General features: G+C 33.8%; 2 protein-coding genes across 6 annotated transcripts; both read right to left on the minus strand.

Moving 5' to 3' along the window:
- Window positions 1–14: 14 nt before the first annotated feature.
- Window positions 15–3,353, minus strand: LOC137835181 (protein DETOXIFICATION 19). Of its 4 annotated transcripts, none has more exons than XR_016521160.1 (7): window positions 2,698–3,324; window positions 1,653–2,197; window positions 1,344–1,430; window positions 1,191–1,247; window positions 851–1,093; window positions 530–648; window positions 15–406 (listed from the first exon to the last, which is right to left on the minus strand). XR_016521160.1 is itself a non-coding variant. In XM_068643556.2 (7 exons), the coding sequence occupies exons 1-7, from the start codon at window positions 3,022–3,024 to the stop codon at window positions 275–277; spliced, it is 1,506 nt and encodes a 501-aa protein (XP_068499657.2). In that variant the 5' UTR covers window positions 3,025–3,353; the 3' UTR covers window positions 60–274. The 4 variants fall into 4 exon arrangements, 1 of the variants encoding a protein (XP_068499657.2); XR_016521161.1 differs by having other exon boundaries at window positions 60–406; window positions 1,658–2,197; window positions 2,698–3,353; XR_016521162.1 differs by having other exon boundaries at window positions 60–406; window positions 851–1,089; window positions 1,658–2,197; window positions 2,698–3,261.
- A 10,563-nt stretch (window positions 3,354–13,916) lies between these two features.
- LOC137835182 (protein DETOXIFICATION 19) lies at window positions 13,917–21,065 on the minus strand. 2 transcript variants are annotated; one of them, XM_090302414.1, is made up of 8 exons: window positions 20,666–21,003; window positions 15,810–16,069; window positions 15,525–15,715; window positions 14,987–15,073; window positions 14,841–14,897; window positions 14,518–14,756; window positions 14,307–14,425; window positions 13,917–14,171 (listed from the first exon to the last, which is right to left on the minus strand). In XM_090302414.1, the coding sequence occupies exons 3-8, from the start codon at window positions 15,653–15,655 to the stop codon at window positions 14,037–14,039; spliced, it is 768 nt and encodes a 255-aa protein (XP_090158540.1). In that variant the 5' UTR covers window positions 15,656–15,715; window positions 15,810–16,069; window positions 20,666–21,003; the 3' UTR covers window positions 13,917–14,036. The 2 variants fall into 2 exon arrangements, with proteins under 2 accessions (XP_090158540.1, XP_068499658.2); XM_068643557.2 differs by having other exon boundaries at window positions 15,525–16,069; window positions 20,666–21,065.
- Between the last annotated feature and the right edge of the window lie 825 nt (window positions 21,066–21,890).

Consider the following 21,890-nt stretch of genomic DNA (forward strand, 5'->3'; position numbering starts at 1 on the left):
CTCATAAGTCAGAATTAAGAAAGAGTTTTCTTCATTCAAATATAAACTCGAGTGAAGAATGCAGGAAAAAAAATAGAGGTTCCATTCTTTGTGTGAGAAATTACTCTCTCGTCAATCAAGTGATTTTGTTGGCACAATACCTTAGTTTCTTAATCTATATCTATAGTATTCTCAAAATGAGTATAAGCAAGAAACGTTTAACCAAAATCAAGTTCCCACCATTTTGTGATAATCTTCTGTTCATAAATTCAGTGGCTGTTTTGAAGATGATGAATTAAACAAGAGGATGACGGTCTTTATCTTTGTCTCTAAGAAGATCCAGTTTGGTCCATTTGGCACGCCTTAAGAAAAGGAAGAGTGTTCCAGCTTGACATAGCAGCCCGCAAATCAGGCCAATCCATAAACCCTATAGATTTTAATACAAGCACAATAATAAACTTATGAATGCAACAAGTCTCAGAATCAAGATGATTCTTCAAGATATCAGAACAAAATGAATCAGAATGTGTAATAACAATATTTTATTTACCTTATACTGTAAATTGGTCTTAAATCCGAGGAGACACGATATTGGTAAACCAACAAGATAAAAAGTTGCAAGATTAATATATGCAGTGGAGTGTTGCAGGCCACATCCTCTTGCTGCCCCTGTAGTATTAAACACAATTTTCACTTAAGAATTCGAAGTTTTTCAGATTTCACATAACTTTTCAGATACATAGATTTTTTAAACAAATAAGGGACCATGTAAAAAAATTAAAGTCGGAGTAAGGGCAAAAAACAAGAGGTAGGCCAAGGAAATTTGACAAAAAAACATCAAAGATTTTACTACAATTTAAGAAATTCAAACCTTGCATGACACCTTGGACAGCATCTAGTACTATGGAAATGGCAAGCAAGGGTGTCACTGCTGCAAACTCATCTTTAATTTTAGAACTATCAGTAAAAAGCTGAATCCAGATATTATGTCCAAATCCAAGTGCCAAAGCAAAACAGAAACTAAGGAGGAAAGAGAGCTTGACAGTGACATTCATTGCATGTTTAGCTCCTTCCGGGTTGCCTGCTCCCAATTCATTGGATACCCTTGTGCTGTCTAAGTTAAATTTCAACTCTTCAATTCATATACTATAATGTTGATTCAGAACATATTAGAAAATGCATGCAAAGAAGAATGTGTTCAACCCTCTAACCTTGCAGCCGCTCCGAGACCAATAGGAATCGTGTATGCAATGAATTGTGTGTTTAAACTGCAGATTATTTTGAAGATTATAACAATAATAAACCATATGAATCTTTTGTTGTTTTACACGAACAAAGAAAATATAAAGGTATTGGAATTGTACCATATTGCAACCAACGAAGTTGTTATCTGTGAGTTGGGCAATAGACCACCTAAGAAAACCAGAACTTCAAAAGCCCAGTACTCCAAACTTGCATAGCATAAACAACAGATAGTGAGTATGATGATATTATTAAGGACCTTACATTATTACATTAAATTCCAATAACATTCTCATAATTTGAACTGCAAAAAGCGTTTCAATATACAAGCTATATCGTGTATCTTTAGCAAATTAGGCTACTTGTCCTTAATTAGCAAAGATGAATAGTCAAAAGGACTAGCAAAGTGAAGGGTTGTTAGTGACTCGTACCATACCATTGCAGCAGAGGGCAGAGCTAGTTTAATGTTTGTTAACACGTAATGGAATGAATGCGTGGAAAACCCTTGCCATGTCTGCTGGAACTTCTTAGCATGCATGACATACAAGGCCAATAATAGCATTGATATCCATTGTGAAATAGAAGCTGAAACTGGTGCACCTGTAAAACTCAGACCTGACCACTGAACCAAGGCATATGCAATACCAATATGAACCAACAATGGAAGAGCTGAAAGTACAACCAATGGCATGACCACAGATTGTGTCTGCAGAAACCTCAGGATATTTTGCAAAAAGCTATATGCAAATAATCCTGGGATCAAAAACTTCATATAAAGAGCAGTTGTTCTTGCAATGTCCTGAGATTGATGAAGAAACACAAGGACAGGTTCTGTATAGAACCAAATAATGGATACAATGATGGAAAAAATAAGAGATATGATGCAAGAGGCCTGTAGGTAAATTCCCAACACTTGGTATTCCTTTGCACCAAATCCTTGCCCACACAGTGTTTCCAATGCCCCACTCAAACCAACCTACAAATAGAATAAAGGTATGATGAAGGGAGTTTAATCTAGTAACAACATTTACTTTAATTGCATTTAGTACAACAAGCTCTGAAACAATGTTATGATGTTAAGTTTGCGAGAACATTGATGAGCCAACATTCAGTATAGAGATAAAGATTAGAAACAATAATTGACACTTCGGTATAACTTTTACTGTAAAAATTCTAGACTCCAAAGACAAAAAAACATACAACCTAAGTTATTTTAAGAATTGGCAATGCTAAATGAATTTTTATAAATTAGTAGTGGGTAATTGGATCTACAGGCTTTCCACAATTTATAGTGATTTGTGAAACTCTTCTCAGAGCAACTACTACATTGAAATGTTTGTCATATCTACTAGTAATGATTCTTCTATTCTACAAATTAAGTGTATAAATATAGAGGTTAAAGCAGAAAGCTTTTGTTAAAAAATGGTTATTTATTATATTGTAGGAAAGGGTTTTGAGAAGAGAAAGAGGAATTACCATGACTGCAGAGCCAGTGACATTGAACCATGAGTTTGCAAGAGTAGCACCAGCAAGCTGAAGCTCTCCAAGGTGACCTACTAGCATGACAGAAACCGAAGTGATCAAGTAATAGAATATGTTAGTAAGAATCATTGGAAGTGAAAACAAGATTTGATGCTTGGCCTCTTCCATGTCCAACACTCTATTCCACCAACCCCAAACTTGGGGTCTTCTGTTTTCTTCTCTATCATCAGTTACCCTTAATAGAGGTGTTGCTGTGCTATCTGAACTGGGACTTCCTTCCATCTTCTCTGTCTCCTGTTTCATGTTCTCTATGCTATCCATGTGTATATGTGTTTAATGAGGAAGCACTTCAATGATTGCTATATACATGTTGTCAAACAACTTAATTTTACAAAAATATGCGCCAAAAATTACTTTATGACAGATAATTTCTTAAAGCGACATCTTAAAGTTCCGCAAAATCATAAAAGCAGAATATGAGAAATAACTTTGCTGATCTGAATAAAAAATCTGGGTGGGTGTTGTTTTTTGGCTTTCAAACTTGGAACACTGGATCATGTTTGGACTGGGTCTAGTGTGCATTATTAGAATATTCTTCACGAGTATGTTAGTGTTTTGTCTGACTCTTCTCCAATCTTACCTGTCTATATGAGAACTTAGATTTGTAATAAAATTATTATATTTTCAGTAAATTTGATAACGATGGTATACTGGTTGAACAAGCTGGATGGATATTGTTTTGTAAGTTGGACTGACCAAAATTCTTTATTTAGGCTCTTGTTTATTAATTTTCCAATTACGAGGGGTTGAAGATTAGATTTCATAAAAACATTTATTTTTGTACTACCCAGAAAGGCTTGGAGCAATTAATAACCACTCTCAACTGAAGAGGTGATTTCAATTGTAGATTTCAATCACCTGCAGTTACAATTCCTGTATATCTCGGTAATAATGGAAAGTAAGTGACCACGTTCCCATAAAAATCAATTTTATAGTTGATACTAAAATATTATACCGGTCCAAAAAGTCTATAAATACCATTTTAAGAAGATTTTTTTACTAATGCAATACTTTTTCACTCACCTTTTACTCAATTATTTTAAATTTCTTACTAACTTGAGCGTCAAATAGTCATTTATAGGTGGACTACCACGTGGTTCACCTATAGTGCACTCAGTTTTCAACCATAAAGTCAGGAAACCCTTTATAGGAGAAGTTGGTTCACTCACTGCTCGAACATCCACCTTGGATGACTCCAATTCATTATTGGTAAGAACATTTGGCGCTCAGGCCGCGATAAAACTTTTCTTGGGCCACATTGACAGCATCGTCTAACATGCCACCACTGGCATATAAAAGGTATCAAAGAGGTGCATAACCAATATCAAGACGAAATGCAATCTCTAAAAAGGCAACATCACAACAAGATCATTACTCTTCACTTGTAGATCGCTTCTCTTCAACATGACCATGAAACTCATAATTCAAAACTGCCAGTTCAACACAATACGGAACATGAGGTTGAATCTCACCCTACACACCCTCTAAACCAACAGAGGATACACACAGATTCGTGTCGAGTACACTTAGCAGGTTGGCTGCACATATCCCACCAATTTTATATCATGATCGATCTCAAGGACCAACGACGACAATCAATGCCTTTAATCCGGTAACTTGAGTCCGTTCACACAATGTGGAATCTCATCGTGCCCATAGTAGTTGTCTTTCAAAGCATTACCTCCTCCCCCGAGGAATAGTAACACACATATTTTAGCACGTTTTCATCCATTTACCTCTAAGGTGAGGCAAGTCCAACTTCCAGAGTCATGGCGATGGCTAAACTTTAAAAAGTACGATGGGTCTTGAGACCCAGAAGCTCATGTCCAGGCCTATCTCACTTAAGTCAATCTTTTCTCTAGAGATCTTCACATGCCTTGCCAACTATTCCTGACAACCTTGAAATGAACCACACTCGAGTGGCTTCCTTTTTGAATGATTCCTTCGAGACCTTCTATGACAACTTTACAGCTTGGTTTTCAGATTGTAAACCCACAGTAATAGATTCTATGTCCCTTCACAATGTCATTCAAGGGGACAACAAGCCATTACAACAATATATGGCTTGCCTTGCCAAAGCATCTATGAGCATTCTTAATTTGCATCCTATTGTGGCTATACATTCTATGAAGCTCGGATTCTGACCAGGCACTTTAGATTCCTTGTATTTCCAGGAACCCAAGGGTGTGGGAAAACTTGCTTCCTCACATTGAGTTTGCTTATAATCGGGTAGTTAACTCTACTACTTCTCACACCCCTTTTGAGGTTGTGTATGGGTTCAATCTCCAGGTTCAAAGATCAATTCTTTGTGCCCCTTATTGGCATGCGTGGCATACTTGCCTACCTTCCTTTCAATTTGAAGCTTGATGTTGTGGTGCAAGTCTTTAATAAAATAAGTCTTTTCAAAACCATCTTTGCACAACACCTCATCAAGTATAGGAATAGGAAGGAGATCAAGGGGTGTGAGGGGATTGAACCCATACACAACCTCAAAAGGGGTGTGAGAAGTAGTAGAGTTAACTACCCGATTATAAGCAAACTCAATGTGAGGAAGCAAGTTTTCCCACGCCCTTGGGTTCCCTGAAATAAGGCATCTCAAAATTTGAGCCAAAGTCCTATTGACCACTTTTGTCTGACCACCATTTTGGGGATGGCAAGTAGTAGAAAACAAGAGTTTAGTGCCAAGTTTTTCCCATAATGTTTTCTAGAAGTGACTTAAGAACTTAGAGTTGTATGATACTATACTTCTAGGAAGCCCATGCAATATAACAACTTCCTTGAAGAAGAGATTTGCAATAACAAGCATAATCTACTTTGTGGCATGGTATAAAATGAGCCATTTTGGAAAAGCGATCCACTACCACAAAGATAGAGTCCATACCCTTAGATGTCTTGGGAAGACCTAGAATTAAATCCATAGAGATGTCTACCCAAGGCATGCCTGGGACGAGAAGAGAGGTATATAAGCCATGGGGTTGCACCTTAGACTTAGCCTTCCTACATGTTATGCATTTATCAGAGAAGCTATGTACGGTTTTGCGCATGTGGGGCCAAAATAAATGCTCATGCAATGTATCTAAGGTTTTAGCTACCTCAAAATGTCCCATAAGACCACCCTCATGCGCCTCCCTAACAAGAGATTGCCTCAAAGACCCTTGGGATATACAAAGTCTTTTCCTTTTAAAGAAAAAACCGTCATGTATGAAAAAGTCTTTGTGTCCATCATTTGAGCACTCTTGAAAGATGTGAGAAAAGCTAAGGTCATCTTTATAGATTTCTTTTATGTGATCAAATCCCAAGTATTTAGTATCCAAAACATTTAGCAAGGTGTGCCTTCTTGAAAGAGCTTTCATCACCACATTTGTTTTACCTTGCTTATGTTTGATCACTTAAGGAAATTGCTCAATACACTCTACCCATTTAGCATGTCTCTTGTTAAGCTTTCTTTGACCTTTCAAATATTTAAGGGGTTCATGATCGCTATGTATCACAAACTCATTGGGAAAAAGGTAATGTTGTCAATTTTGCAAGGCCTTAACAAGAGCATAAAGCTCCTTGTCATAGGTTGCGTAATTGAGATGACTCCCCTTGTGTTTATCACTAAAATAAGCTATGGGGTGACCCTCTTGAAGGAGGATAGCCCCAATGCCTATGTTGGAGGCATCACATTCAAACTCAAATGTCTTAGTAAAGTTGGGAAGTGCTAAAATGGGTGCCTTAGTTAATTTATCTTTCAAAGTCTCAAAAGCTTTTTCTTGTTCTTGGCCCCATTTAAACACCACATCCTTCTTTACTATTGCATTGAGAGGTGCAACAATGGTACTAAAGTCTTTCACAAACCTTCTATAAAAACTAGGAAGTCCATGAAAGCTCTGTACCTCACTAACAATGGTGGGTGTAGGCCAATTTCTAATTGCTGCTACCTTTTCTTCATCCACATGCACCCCTTCGAACTCACAACAAACCCTAGGAAGTGTGTGTGATATATTGCAAACACATCTTTCTAGATTAGCATACAATTTTTCCTTCCTAAGGGTTTCTAAGACTTTCCTAACATGCTCGTTATGGTCTTCAAAGCACAAGCTATAGATAAAGATGTCATCAAAATAGACCACTACAACCTTGCCAATGAAAGGTCTTAAAACATGGTGCATAAGTCGCATGAAGGTGCTTAGAGCATTGGTTAAGCCAAAGGGCATGACTAACCACTCATACAACCCAAATTTGGTCTTAAAAGTGGTTTTCCATTCATCTCCTAGTTTAATCTGAATTTGGTTATAACCACTCTTAAGATCAATTTTGGTGAAGATTTAAGACTCATGTAACTCATCCAACAAGTCATCTAATTTAGGGATGGGATGCCTATACTTAATGGTGATATTGTTTATGGCGCAAAAAATTTGGAAGGCTGGGCTTGGTCAGTGGGTGCGCTCTCTCCTAGGTCCTCATCAAGTACCCAACTCAGCAAATTCGACCTTCAATTTTGCTTCACTCTTGAGTAAGTTCTCTTTTTCCTCGTGAAGTTGAGTTGAGCACTCCCCGACCTCTTTTAGCTTGGCCAAGGCCTCCTCCTTGACATATTTAATCTTCTTATTGGTCTCTCTCACCTCCTTTTTCTTCAACATTGCCAGCTCGGCCTCTACGACCTTAACTTGGCCACAGATTTGCACGATCGCCAAATTTTGTGTTCAAAAAGTAAAGTCTATCTCAACCTTATTGATGTAACCATGAATGGATCATCACCATCTAAGCTAGCCCAACCTTATTGGATGATTAACAGGAGCAGGAAACAAGACTCAAGGCTAGGTCACAAGGTCCCATCATTCCTTAAAGGATCATCAAGAGCAGAGGACCAAAGCATGGGCCAAAATATACATTGTTCTTTCTTTTAGTCTTTTTAAGAGTATGTGTTAAATAACATTAAATTGGGCTTGTTCATGGCCCATAGGTGGACGAAACCCTAGCTTTCTAGAAATCTTCACTAGTGTCGCACGTGTAGTCACACTTCCCACATTAAGCACATGCTTAAATGTGTAAATTGTGGCCCCTTCTAGATCCACAATTAGTGGCACATTTTTAGGAGTTAAGTACGCTTAGTTTGAATTTCAAATTTCTCTCCTTATCCTAACCACATGGCACCTATCACTATAAATAGGTGGTCACCCCCTCTTGTATTTCACATTGAATTTTGAGTAAAGACACTTCGCTTGAGCGAGAACCTGAGTGTTCATGAATTTCTCTAAGTCTTATTGGATGTCTTCAAATGGCAACTCTTTTTCACTTATCTTGGATCCCTCCTCCAAGTGGCATGAATACCTCCATGCTTCCATCTTCACTGAATCATCTTCATCCATCTAAGTGTCTCCTTCTTTTCTACTTTTTCTTGTTAATCTCCTTTGTTCAATGTCTTTTAATTGTGTTGTCTTTTCCATTCAGCTACATATAATCTACTAGTGTGTGTGTGTATTTTTCTCGTTTTCTCTTTGAGGAGAACCTTCAAACTTACTTAACCTCTTGGCTAAGTACATGTCCAGTGGAGATCTTCACTGGGTTGTCACCATAAATGTCAAATCAACTTCTAATACAAGTGAAACTTATGAAAATATGTGTAATCTTAAATTCAACTCATATAATGTGGTACTCAGAGCATGGTTTTATTTGAGCTTAATTTGAGTTGAAATTGTTATCTTATCTGGTTATGTTTCATTTATGCACATTTCAGTTTGGTGTGCTAAATTCCTTGTCAATGAAATTACTTATATGTTTGTTTTTAAAATTTCCATAACCTACTTTGCTTGAGTCATATGTTCTTTACATGTTCTAGGATTGTATTTATATTTGGCTTATTTGATTTTAATTGTAAAGAATTCAAAACAATTAGAAGTTGTCTTAGTAGTGTTGGACATCTCAAGGATCCAACTTTGGTGTTTGATGAAGTCATGTTGAAACCATGTTGCCTTAAATGTCTAAGTAGTTTAATTTCTATTTTATGTGTCTCGATTTATCTTTTTCCTTAAGAAATAATGATGAATCCAAGGACAAATAGTTTTTAACTGGTTAAAAAGTTTTTGAACTATTTTAATTTGTTTTTTTTTTTTTGGAAAGTTACAATTTTTCAATCTGTTATCTTTTAAATCAATTGATTGAAAATACTAGAAATTTTTTAAACTTTTTTTAAATATGTTTTATATTTTAAAAACCATGTTTTTACATGTAACATAAGAAATGTTTTTAGTTTGAGTACTTTCTATTTGAGAAAATTCAGTTTTCATGCATATTACATTTTTTAAGAGAAATCAACATATTGTTTTGATTTTTTAACAGGTTGACTTTACTTAACTGCTTTCTTTTAATAAGAACCATTTCTGTTAAATCTCTATAAAAGGGTTTGCATTGTTTCAGAAAAAGGTTACTCATTCAATTTACAATTTTACATATATGAGAGCCTTAATAATAAAAGTTTTTGAAAGAAATAGTCTTTGAAAGATCATCTTTATTAAGGTCAAAGATATTTCATTGCAGCTATGAATTTGAGAGGTCCTATTGTAATTTTTGGTTCATGGTCAAGGTTAATTCGTTTCCTTCTATTATTTTTTGTATTTTTGTAACTATAGGGGCCAAGATAGGGTTTCTTAGTGTGTATCACTACTGTGATGTGATAGGATGTTGCAGTGAGTGGTTTATGTTCTTGTAGTGTTCAAGAACTGTTTTTTATTTCTTGTAAAGAAATTGCATTGTTTGAGTGAAATCCACCTTGGTGTGAGGTGAGACTGGATGTAGCTCTGTTGTGAGTGAATCGGTATAAAATCTTGGTGTCTTTTATGCGTTCTTTATCATTAATTTATAATATTTCTGCATAATAATTTTCACCGGTATAATCAATTGGATGTTTTAAAAAATCAATCTGTTGTTTTTGTTTCCTACGAACTTTTTTTATTCTTTGTAATATCTGAAACTTTTGTGACAAGTGATATTGGGTGTTATAGTGAATATTGATATATTTTGTATCGATTTGTATTAGTTATTGATTAACAATATATATTGAAACAATTCACTACTTAAAAAGTTTTCATTAATTTGGATATAATCAAAGGTTTTCTTAAAAGCTTCTGCACTTGTCATATAATAAGTAAAACATCTCTTTTATGTAATTCTTGATCATAAAAACAATCTGTTAATTTCAATAATAACCTGCTGAAATTAATTCATATATTTTTTTCTTTTAAGAAAAATTAGATCTTCTCAAACTATATTTTTAATTTACAAGATTATGTTTTAAGATATGTGTATTAAAGATTTTAATCAATTGATTTTTAATAAAAACAAATTCATTTTCTATATCAGTGTATTTCAACTATAAAATCAATTTGTTGTTTTAGAAAACAATCTGTTAAAATTTTGTCGGAATTGTTGTAAACAATTATTTGGGAAAATCTTTCAAAGTAGAATTCAACCCCCTCCGTTCTTGAACTTAGTTTCCCCTTATTTCAATAAGTAGTAGTTGATTTAATTCTAAGAATAGAATGTAAGTGTTCACATAATTTGAATCCAGATCAAAATTAACTTTAGAATTTTAAAAGTGAATAAAAAATGTGTATAAGATGAATTTGGAGAGTTGAATAAATTTAAAAACAAAGAAAGTTATATGTATTCACATTTCAAATCAATTTGCTTAAATGATTCTAGGTATGTGGCAGATTGTGTTCATATTTTGTAGAGTTTTATCCTTCTAACATTGATATTTTCTAGTGCTTCATAGTTAAATCTAAGTAAGTTTCTTAGAGTCTTCAAACTCCTTTATTGATATTCTTGTTTTTAAAGTTTTGTCTACATTCAAATTCCTAATTTGGTTTAGCTTTCTTGATTAGTCCTTTTCTTGCTTGTCTTAAAAATATTCTTTAGTTTTGTTTGGAAGAGGTTCCTTGCTTTCATTTTAACTGAATTAAAGAGTTTTGTCCTATTTCATTTTGATTTTTTTTTCAAGATTTGCACTTATTGGTTTATGGATATTTCTTGCTTTAATTTTGAGTGAAGAGTGATCATACCTTCTCTTTTCTTTTATTTTGGTATATGTTTGTCTTTAAAATTTCTATAGCCTACTTTGCTTTAGATGTTCTAGGATTGTCTTTGTATTCGACTTATTTGATTTTAATTTTGAAGAATTTAAAATAATTAGAAGTTTTCTTAGTAGTGGTTAATTTAATTCCAAACATAGAATCCAAAGTTGTCTTAGTAGGGGGTCATCCTTCTCGCGACAGATTAAACCCGACAATGGCAACACGGAAGGTCGAGGATCAATAAGCATCGCTTTAGAAGTTGTTGGCATAGGCTGTAGAGTTGGACCCTGTTCTACTAGAGGAGGCGATACCACGACGACCTCAACAATTTTGTTCTTCTGGATTACCTAGACATTTCTCTAGGAAATTTTCAAAGGGCCAACATCATTTAGCTTTCTTATGCTTTGCAACGGAAGAATTCAGACTCTTCTGGTCAGCTAAGGAGAGCGCCCCAAACTTGGTACACAACTTCTTTTAGTTGAATACTTTGCCCATAAAAAAATGAGGTTAGTTAACTACATTATAGAAATCAAACAAAGAAAATAAATGTAGAGCCTTACCTAGGAACAAAACATGAGAATCCTTGGCAAGGGGCACACTGAGGAGTTTCTGGCTGCTAATCGAGAAAAGTAAGTTCTTTATTAACTCTACATCCACTCTCTCCTCAGGAGAGAGTAGATATTTGGCGCAGGACTTAAACTTGCCCGACCTTTGCCAATATAGGGGAAATCTAGGTGTAAAATTGGGATAAAAGACTAGTCGCTTCCTTTGGTCTCATAGTTCAAACTTTAAATTGAAAATTTTATGTTTGAATTTTTTGAAAAAGGAGGAATAAATTGTAAAAACATGTTCAAATTGGGCTCCATTTAGTGAAACTCAATCGATCTCGACACCATTCTTAAGTTGATCAAAGTACATAAAGGTATTTATTGAGGGTTGTATGTGAAGATAAGTACAAAGTATTTGAAAGGATTTAAAGAAAGCCCAACTACTGGGATGCAACTGACTTGATGCCACGTTCATGGAAATCAACATGAGACACTCGAAGGGAGATAAAGGAAATTGAATATCAAGTTCTTTAATGAAGTACTTAAGTGAAATCCTCAGTATTCGGCGAAGGCTTCATGTAGACTCGGTCAATCTTAGTGCATGGCTTGGCCACGATCAACTCGATTATTGCGTCAAGGCATACACTAAAGGTGGAGACAAACTCCCCCACCTTATCCTTCGAGATGAACTCGAAGGCATAAGAAGCAACATACCTGAGATCGAAAGGAACTTGTCCTAACTAGCCTTCTTGTCCATGTTTAGCTAGAAAGAATCCCCAACATCTTGGGAAGGAGCCTTGCGCCTAGCCAGAGCGATGTTAACCTTATTCCTCCTTGATGCAATAACAACCACCATTGCCATGACAGGGATGCCCTCAAGAATAACATTTGTCCCCTTCGACGGAGAACAAGTTAGTACGACTCGTGGAGAGATCTTTTTCAATGCAAGCAACCTCTCTACTTTAAGAAGAAAAAGTTGATGAAGAAGAAATATAGGTGGTAGAAATACCTAATGAGGAGGTACAATGATTGCAGAGACAAACCTAGGGAGTACGAAAGCAAAGAGCAGGGAGAGCGAAGAGCACGAGAACAAAACGCACCAACAAAAGCAACTAAAGAAAAAATAGCACAATACTTACTCTTTTGTTTTATAAGTTTATGGAAACCCCTCATTAAAACCCTAACATTTAAAATGTTATGCCAAAACACAAAGCATTACAACGGTCTAGGACAACATGTCCCTTCATAATAACTTTAGAATGAAACATCAATTGCCAAACTAACGTGGTATCTCAAAAATATATAACTCACCATTATATATAGAAACCCTTCATTAATGTGCATGGGGTTTCAATCTTCTCATCATTATATCACATTATTATTGCTTTAATTACCTTTCATAAGCGCTAATTACCACCTTAATTACATCAAGCTTGGATTGTTGAATCCAAAACCCTCGAACCAGCAAGGTGTTTAGATAATCGCAAAGTCTGGCCTATGATTAGTCGTGAAAACCCGACCTATTTCTAAGAGCTCGACTCAAATGCAAAAAAGAGCTTAAGCTCAAAATAAAAACTTGACTACCCTAAAATCGGGTTCCCGGACTTGGGGGATTTGTGTACTACCAAGTATCGGAAGGCATGGAGCAATTAATAACCACTTACAATCGTGTATTTAACCCACCTGTAGTTACTGTATATCTCGCTAATACTGGAAAATAATTGATTCACGTTTCCATAGAAATTAGCTTTATATTCGATAATTGAATCACTTACACTATAAAGAAAATCATGAAATAGAAACCAACTTTTAGATATCAAAATAATTAGTTGCAATAGTAACTAAATTAGAGACCATTTTATAAACTAAAAAAAAAATTGGTTTCTAAATTAGTTTCTATTATTGTTAAATAGTTTCTAAATTGGTATCTAATTAGCTACCAAGGTTTTATCTACCAATTATTTAGTTTCTAAATTTGGTAGTAAAAAACCATTTAACAATAATAGAAACTAATTTAGAAACCAAAAATTTATTTAGTCCCTAAAATGGTCTCTAATTTAGTCACTATAGCAACTAATTATTTTTTGTATCTAAAATTGGTTTCTATTTCATGATTTTCTTGTAGTGTTATAAGATATTATACAAGCCCACAAGCCTTTAAATACCATCTCATGAAATTTTCTTCTTCACTCAATACTTTTTCACTCACATTTTACTTAATTATCTAAAAACTCTTATTAACTTACACGTCGAAAAACCTTATGCTGGTGGACTACCACTTTATTTTTAATCATAAATCTGACAACCCTTCATAGAAAAAGTCGATTCATTCAAACAACTCGAACATTCATTTCGGACGAATCCAACTCATTCTCAATAAGAACAATTTTAGAACTCCTTTGCAATTAATGCTCATGTTTTAATCTCTTAGCTCCATGAAGATGAACTCATTGAGTTCAAAAGTCATAAAGAACGCTTCTATCTGCGATAGTTAGTAAATGAAAATTATCATGAAAATAGTAGATACCAAAAAAGAAAGAAGTGTTGGTGAAGATAAGCAAGAAATGTTATGCCAAATTATGTTAATTCCAACCCATGTGTGATCATCTTTTACAAATAGAATGTGAACCTTTTCTTTTTCATAATTCCATGTCAGTATGGCGTAAGTTTAAATAAGAAGAGGATGGTTTTTCTCTTTGTCTTCGCGGGAAAGATCCAATTTAGACCATTTGGCACGCCTTGTGAAAAGGAAGAGAGTCACACTCTGACAAAGCAGTCCACAAATCAAACCAATCCATAAACCCTATATATCAGAAAGCAAAGTCAAGACAAATATATTAGAAAAACTAGTGAAGGCAAACTGTTTCTCAGACTCAAGGTGATTCTTTTTTACATAAGAACAAACATAACCAGAATGTCCAACAAATATTTTGTTTACCTTATACTGCAAATTGGTCTTAAAGCCTAGGAGACATGAAATTGGCAGACCAATAAGATAAAAACTTGCAAGGTTAATGTAAACGGCCAAGTGCTGCCAGCCACATCCTCTGGTCACCCCTGCAGCATTAAACAGAATTTACCTCTTAAGAATTTATAGTTAATGTTGAAGGTGCAATGATAGCAGGTTAAAAGTAATGAGGAATTCAAACCTGACAAGACACCTTGGATGGCATCTAGTAATATGGAAAGGGAAAGCAAAGGTGTCACTGATGCAAACTCCTCTTTGATTATAGAACTATCACTGAAAAACTGAATCCAGATATTATGACCAAATCCAAGTGCCAAAACAAAACAGAACCCAAGGAGGAGAGAGAGCTTGAGAGTGACATTCATTGCATGTTTAGCTCGTTCCGGGTTGCCTGCTCCTAGTTCATTGGATACCCTTGTGCTATTAAAATAAAATTTCAACTTTTCAATACATGTATCACAAAAGATGCGAAACAGTGCAAGTATAGGGAATGTACCAACTAACCTTGCAGCTGCACTGAGACCAAAAGTGATCATGTAGGCAATGAGTTCCGTATTTGCACTGTATAGTTTTTGAATATTAACGGTATTAAATTACATGAACCTCTCATTTTAATTAGGAATAGAAATATAAAGCCATTAGAATCTTACCAAATTGCAATCAAAGAAGTAGTTTTCTGCGAGTCAGGATAAAGTCCAGCTAAGAAAACCATAACTTCAAAAGCCCAATACTCCAAACTTGCATATCATAAACAATGGATAGTTACAAGGATTTTATATTGATAACTAAATTTATTTGACATCCTCCCTTTATTAGATATAAAAAGGGCAATTATCATCTTACAAGTTCCTTTTGTGATAATGAGTTAGGCTTCAAGTTTATTTTTTAATATAATATCAAAGTTTATCTTAAAAAAATTTGATAAATCTATCCTGTAATTCACAGTGTAATTCACAGTATGTTATTGGACCTATTTAGATCCACGATCAATGTGTATATCTCTCATGATATAAGATTATTTACAGTATATAAGTGGACAATTCTGACCTTACAAACCCGGTTTGTAAAGATGATTTTAGGCTTAAATTGTGATGTAAGTTTAGCAAATGAAGCTAGTGCCTCTCATTCAGCTTTTTAAGATCAATAGTGAAAGGGAAATAAAAGTTAAAGGTGGTTAGTGACTCATACCATACCATTGCAGCGGAGGGCAGAGCTAGTTTCATGTATGTAAGTACGTAATGGAATGAATGCATTGAAAATCCTTGCCATGTCTGCTTGAACTTCTTAGCATACATTACATACAAGGCTAGTAACAGCATTGATATCCACAGTGAAATAGAAACTGCAACTGGTGCACCCGTAAAACTCAGACCTGACACCTGAACCAAACCATACGCAAGGCTAATATGAACAACCAAAGGAAGAGCTGAGAGTACAACCAATGGCATTACTACAGATTGTGTCTGAAGAAACCTCAACATGTTCTGCAAGAAGCTATATGCAAACAATCCCGGCATAAGAAACCTCATATAAAGAGCAGCCGTTCTTGCAATGTTATGAGATTGGTGAAGCAGCACTAGGATGGGTTCTGTATAGAACCAAATAATGGATAAAATGATGGAAAAAATAAAAGATATGATGCACGAGGCTTGTAGGTAACTTCCCAGCTTATAGTATTCCTTTGCACCAAATGCTTGCCCACACAATGTTTCCAGTGCCCCACTCAAACCAACCTAAGACAAGAATAAAGGGTATGAACCACGAGTTAAATAATAATAATTCAAAAATAAAGTGTTACTAGATGAAGGGGTGCAAGTTACCAAACATGAACATCATTGAGCATTTAAAGGGGATTTGTCTTTATGTCCATTGAATATTGTAATTGAGAAGTCACGAGGTATTACTTTAAATTTAGTATCAACTCATGGTGTAATAAAGCTATACAATATTCTCTGATTCCTATAGTGTTAAGATACTGGTTATCTGCTCTGTTGTTTAGGTTTTCTGGTTTTCAGTTTTTGTTTCCTATATATAGGAAGTCCCGTGAATGTTTTCAGTAAGAGAATAAATGTTCAGAAAGTTTTCTTCTACCTCATTCTCGTTTGCCTTACATGCCTTATAAATATGAAATTCTCATACAGAGAATTATCCCTTTCTTAGCTGCTGTGAAGATGGATACTAATACCGTCAATACCATCAACTAACATATTCAATATGGTGTCAGACTCAGCTAAATCCTCCTCTGCTTCCGTTATCTATCTTGTTTATTTCCTGGTTTCCTTTCCTTATGTTTATGGTAACAAAACCGGTTAAATCCTACTCTGCTTCCGCTATCTATCTTGTTTCTTTCCTGGTTTCCTTTTTATTTTTTTATCAGGGAACCTTCAACCATGGATTATCTCTTAAATCATTCTAGCCCATATTATTTGCATCGTGAAGAGAATCAAGGAATAGTTCTTGTTTCTCCAACACTATCAACTATTATTCTTGGAGCAGAAGTCTGAGATGAAAGTATCAAAATTTCTGAACAAGTGACTTGAAGATTGAAGTCTGGGAGAGATACAATGTGATACTTTCTTCAATCACACGCACCTTATCTCCTCATATTACTAAAAGCATAATCTACATTGACATTGTCAAGAATATTTGGAAAGATTTGAAAATAAGGTTTTTAAAAGGTGATTATTTTAGAATTTCATATTTACTTCAAGAAATTCATGTCCTTAAACAAGGAGAAAGGAATATGACTCAGTTCTATACTGGTCTCAAGATTCTTTGAGAAGAGCTTGAGTTCCTAATGTCTATACCGGATTGTGTTTGTGATATACCATGTAGAGGACGAGGACATTATTCTACTCAAGGTAAACAATGTGCATATTATCAGAGGATGAATCACACTATATAGACTACTACTCTAAACATGGATATCCTTCATCGTACAAGCAAAAAATTGAATATTTTGCAAACAATTTAGACAAAGGAAATGAACAATCGTGCAATCTCAACTCAAGAAACACCTATGTGCAAAATAACCATCAAGATCTGAAACAAGAAAGTAACCATTTTTCTGCTGAACACATGCAAAAGCTTCTGAATCTTTTGTAAGACTCATCCAATCATAACGTTAATTATATATATAGTCATAATGGTGAGTCTTTTGCACTAGAATCACACACAGGTAAAATTTCTTGTATTGTAGACACTGGTGCAACTATTCATGTTACTCACATTAAAACACATTTTGTTTCTTTTCATAAGATTAAACTTGTTCGTTCATGTTAAGTTCACATTAAAACACATTTTATTTCTTTTCATAAGATTAAACTTGTTCATGTTAAGTTTTCATTTTATTTTATTTTATAGCTATTTATGAAGGTACTATTGAATTTATTGAAAACTTCACAATTTTTAATGTTTTGTATATACCTAAGTTTACTTTTAATTTGATTTTGGTTGAATGTTACATTATGGATTTGAATTGACAAACAAACTTTCATACAAGCTTTCCCAGATTCAAGACAATGATACATTCAAGATGATTGTATAGGTTGATTTGAATAGAGGGTTGTATTATCTTTATCATTCTTCCATTCCAAAAAAAATTCAGTTTTGCGTTAATGCTGAATAAAATTATAAGAAAATCGATATAAATGTTTGGCATCTTAGATTAGGACATGCTTATGATAAAGTTGTTGAACATGTATGCACAAAATTTTCCTTACATACATTTTGATTGTGGAAACATTGCTAAACAACATAAGCTTCCTTTCCAACAAAGCAATATTGTTTCTTTAAAAAATTTATTCTTATACATGTTGATATATGGGGACCTCTTGTTATTCCTTTTGCTCATGGTCATAAGCTTTCCCTACTATTGTAGATTACTACACTTGATATACTTGGATTTATCTCATGAAGACTAGAAGCGAAGCTAGATTTCTTTTATTCAGTTTTGTCATGTATGTAAAAAATCAGTTTAATCATAATGTTAAAATCATTAGATTGATAATAGTAAAGAATTTGATTATGATGAATTATGTGAAAACTTGGTATTTGCATCAAAGAACTTGTGTGAGACTCCACAACAAAATGTTATTGTGGAAAGAAAGTACTAAAATATTTTAAATGTCACTCGTAGCTTTTTTTTCCAATCTAGTATATATAAGACATATTGGCATTATGTTGTTTCTCATTATATTCACCTAATAAACAAACTTCTTTTTGTTTCTCTTAATGGAAAATATCCATATGAAATATTATATAATCTTCCTCCTAACTATTTTAATTTAAAGGTTTTTAGATTCCTATGTTTTGTTTCCACCATAGAAAATGAAAAAACTAAACTTGACTCCAAATCTAGGAAATGTATTTTTCTTGGTTAAAAAATGGTGTTAAAGATTATGTGATTCTTGATAAACAAAGACATTTGTTTTATAAATAGATATGTTTAAACAATATTTCAGATCTTGATAAAGGTTTTGTTAATAATTTTGTTCAACAATGTTTCAATTTTTTTTCTTGAACCTTTAAAGTACAACAACAATGATCAATACAAATTGCTAAAAGTAGCATAAATGAAGATAGTGATCATATAGTAGTTCCACCAGAAAAGATTTGGAACATATCAAGAGCATAAATGCTCAAGTTCAAGCAGAGATTAACAACATCAATGATAATCATGATCTTAGATATTCCAAAGGGGTCATAAGTGCTCCAAAGTTTCTAGTGGACTATCATCATCAAATCAATAATTCTATTATTTTGAAAGTTTATCTTCACAACTTAAAGTTGTTTTTCCTATACAATTTTTTTATCTTATAATTCCTTATCTGACAAGCCTTTACATTACATTATGGTCATCTCTTTAAGGTAACAAGACTTCTGCTTGACTGATTTACCACCTGATAAGATACCTATGAGTTGTAAATGAGTGTATAACATTAAATACAAGGTTGATGGCTCCATTGAACAACACAATGCTCACCTTGTAGCAAAGGCTTATATGTAACTTGAGGGAATATATTTTTTATATACTTTCTCATCAGTAGCAAAATTAACCACGATCAAACTTATTTTGGTCATGGCTGCAACTTAACATTGGCATCTACATCAGTTAGATGTTGATAACTCCTTTCTACATGGAGATTTTAATGAAGAAGTATATATGATACATTCTCCTAGTCTTATACAATCCAAACAGAATCAAGTTTGTAGACTGACAAAATCCTTGTATAGATTAAAGCAAGCTAGTAGAAAATGGTTTGAAAAAGAAGTATGCCTTGGATATTCTTGATGACACTGGAATGCTTACTAGCAAACCATACTCCACTCCTCTTGCTTGTGATGTCAAGCCTCTTTTGATCCTAAATTTCCTCTTCAAGATGCAGAGTCTTATCGTAGACTTATAGGAAGACTTTTATATATCTCACTACCACTCAACCTGATATTTGTTTTGCTATTCATCTTCTTAGTCAATTTCTTCAAGAATGTACAACACATCATTATCATCAAGAGGCTCAACATATCTTTCAATATATTAAACTAACCCTTAAAAAGAATTATTTTTTGCTTCAAATACTAAGATACAACTGAAGGGTTTTAGTGACTTGGATTGGACCTCTTGTCCTAACACTGGATGCTAAACCACATGGTCTTGCATTTTCCTAGGATCGTCTCTCATTTCATGGAACTCAAAGAAGCCGACCACGATTTCACGTTCTTCTTCTTCTTCATGAAAAAAATCACGCCCTTGCCACAACCACTTGCAAATTACAATGGTTAAGTCATCTTCTTCAAGATCTTCATATTCAATATATATAATTTTCTCAATATTTTTATCTGTCATAAACAACATTTAGTCATGCTGCATTCAAATCTATGAGCTTTGAGAAAATGCTATGATGTTAAGTTTATTATGTATGTGACGAATTTTTGATATAATCTTTCATGTTCATGTAATTATACCACTCACTGTTTCGAAAACAATTATTTCAGTAAAAAATTTATTATTCTGGACATGGTGAAAACATGCACTGAAAAGAAGACACAGTGAAGACTTTTTGTACTGCAGAAAGAGTTGTGAATCATTAATGGCAATTAGTTAAGTAGGTTTACAAACATTTATTGTGGTTGGTGAGACTGGTAACAGAGCAATTACTGCTTAAATTGAAAAGTCTGTCCTGTACAATTAAGCAGAGATTCAGAAGCTGTATAAGAATACAATACTTTTTGTCTGAAAAAAGTCCTTACATTGATAACTAAAAAACAATTTATCATACTACACACTGAGGAAAAGAAAGGCAAAGGAGGGGCAGAAAAGAATGAATTACCATGAGAGCCACACCAGTGACACTGAACCATGAGTTTGCAAGAGTAGCACCAGCAAGCTGAAGCTCTCCAAGGTGACCTACTAGCATCACAGAAACCAAAGTGATTAAGTAATAGAACAAGTTGGTAAGAATCATTGGAAGCGAAAACAAGAGTTGGTGCTTGGCCTCTTCCATGTCCAACACTTTGTTGAACCATCTTCTGTTTTCTCTTCCCTTGTCATCAGATTCTTCCAACAGAGCTGCCGTTGCTCTGCCATCGGAACTGCTGCTTCCGGCCATATTCTCTACCTCCTGTTTTATCTTCTCACTGTAAACATTATGATTAGATATTTTCGTGTGGTGAAGCTTTTTAAGCAAAATATTTTATATCATGTCATTTATTTTCATATCACATGTAACATCTATTAACAAAAACTAACTTTTTATCACAAACCATCATTTCTTGTATGTTATTATGCTCTATTTGACTGGATAAACTTTACTTATTTATAAAATAATTATAAATTAAAATCATTTAAAATACATAGACTGAAAAAATCATCATAATAACTAGATAAACTAAAAAAACAAAATTACATCTAAATTTTGTTTCTTTTTTTATAAAATAAGATTTTAACAGTTGTCTTGTTAATGACTAACTTAACACAAGGTTTTGACCTTTACAATGCTTAAGAGGATTAAGTCTTGGACCAATAGTAATTTACATTGCTATATAAGTCAAAAATCTTATTATATATAGTTTACAATTGAATGATATAAATTTTTCTTTTAATATATTTCCTCTTAATGTAAGTAAACACGTCATTAGCAACCCTTTCTCTTTATATATAATTAAAAAGTAAATGAACAGAACCCATTTAACACGTCTAATGGCAAGTAGTTGACAAATGAAATTGGATCTGTCTTATTCAAAAGTATAAATTATTATTTTTATGGATCCATGTGAGAAGCATGATTTTCGCATGGATCGAAGAACACATGGTTTCAAGTGGGATTTCTTCTTCTCTCCATATTTCTTTCCATTTTTATGAATATAAAAATTCTTTTTTTTTTTAAATTATAAAAGAAATTCAATTATATAAATTAAAAAAAAATTGGATTGCAAAATTCAATAAGTTGTTTCTAGTTTTAATATTATATAACTAGAAAGTTAATTCAAAAAAATTTAGATGGTATAATTTGAAAGTCAATTTTAGCTTTCAATTTGTACAATTCCATAGTGTAA

The sequence above is a fragment of the Phaseolus vulgaris genome, chromosome 5 (assembly GCF_051622355.1).
Source record: "Phaseolus vulgaris cultivar YP4 chromosome 5, ASM5162235v1, whole genome shotgun sequence".
NCBI lineage: Eukaryota > Viridiplantae > Streptophyta > Magnoliopsida > Fabales > Fabaceae > Phaseolus > Phaseolus vulgaris.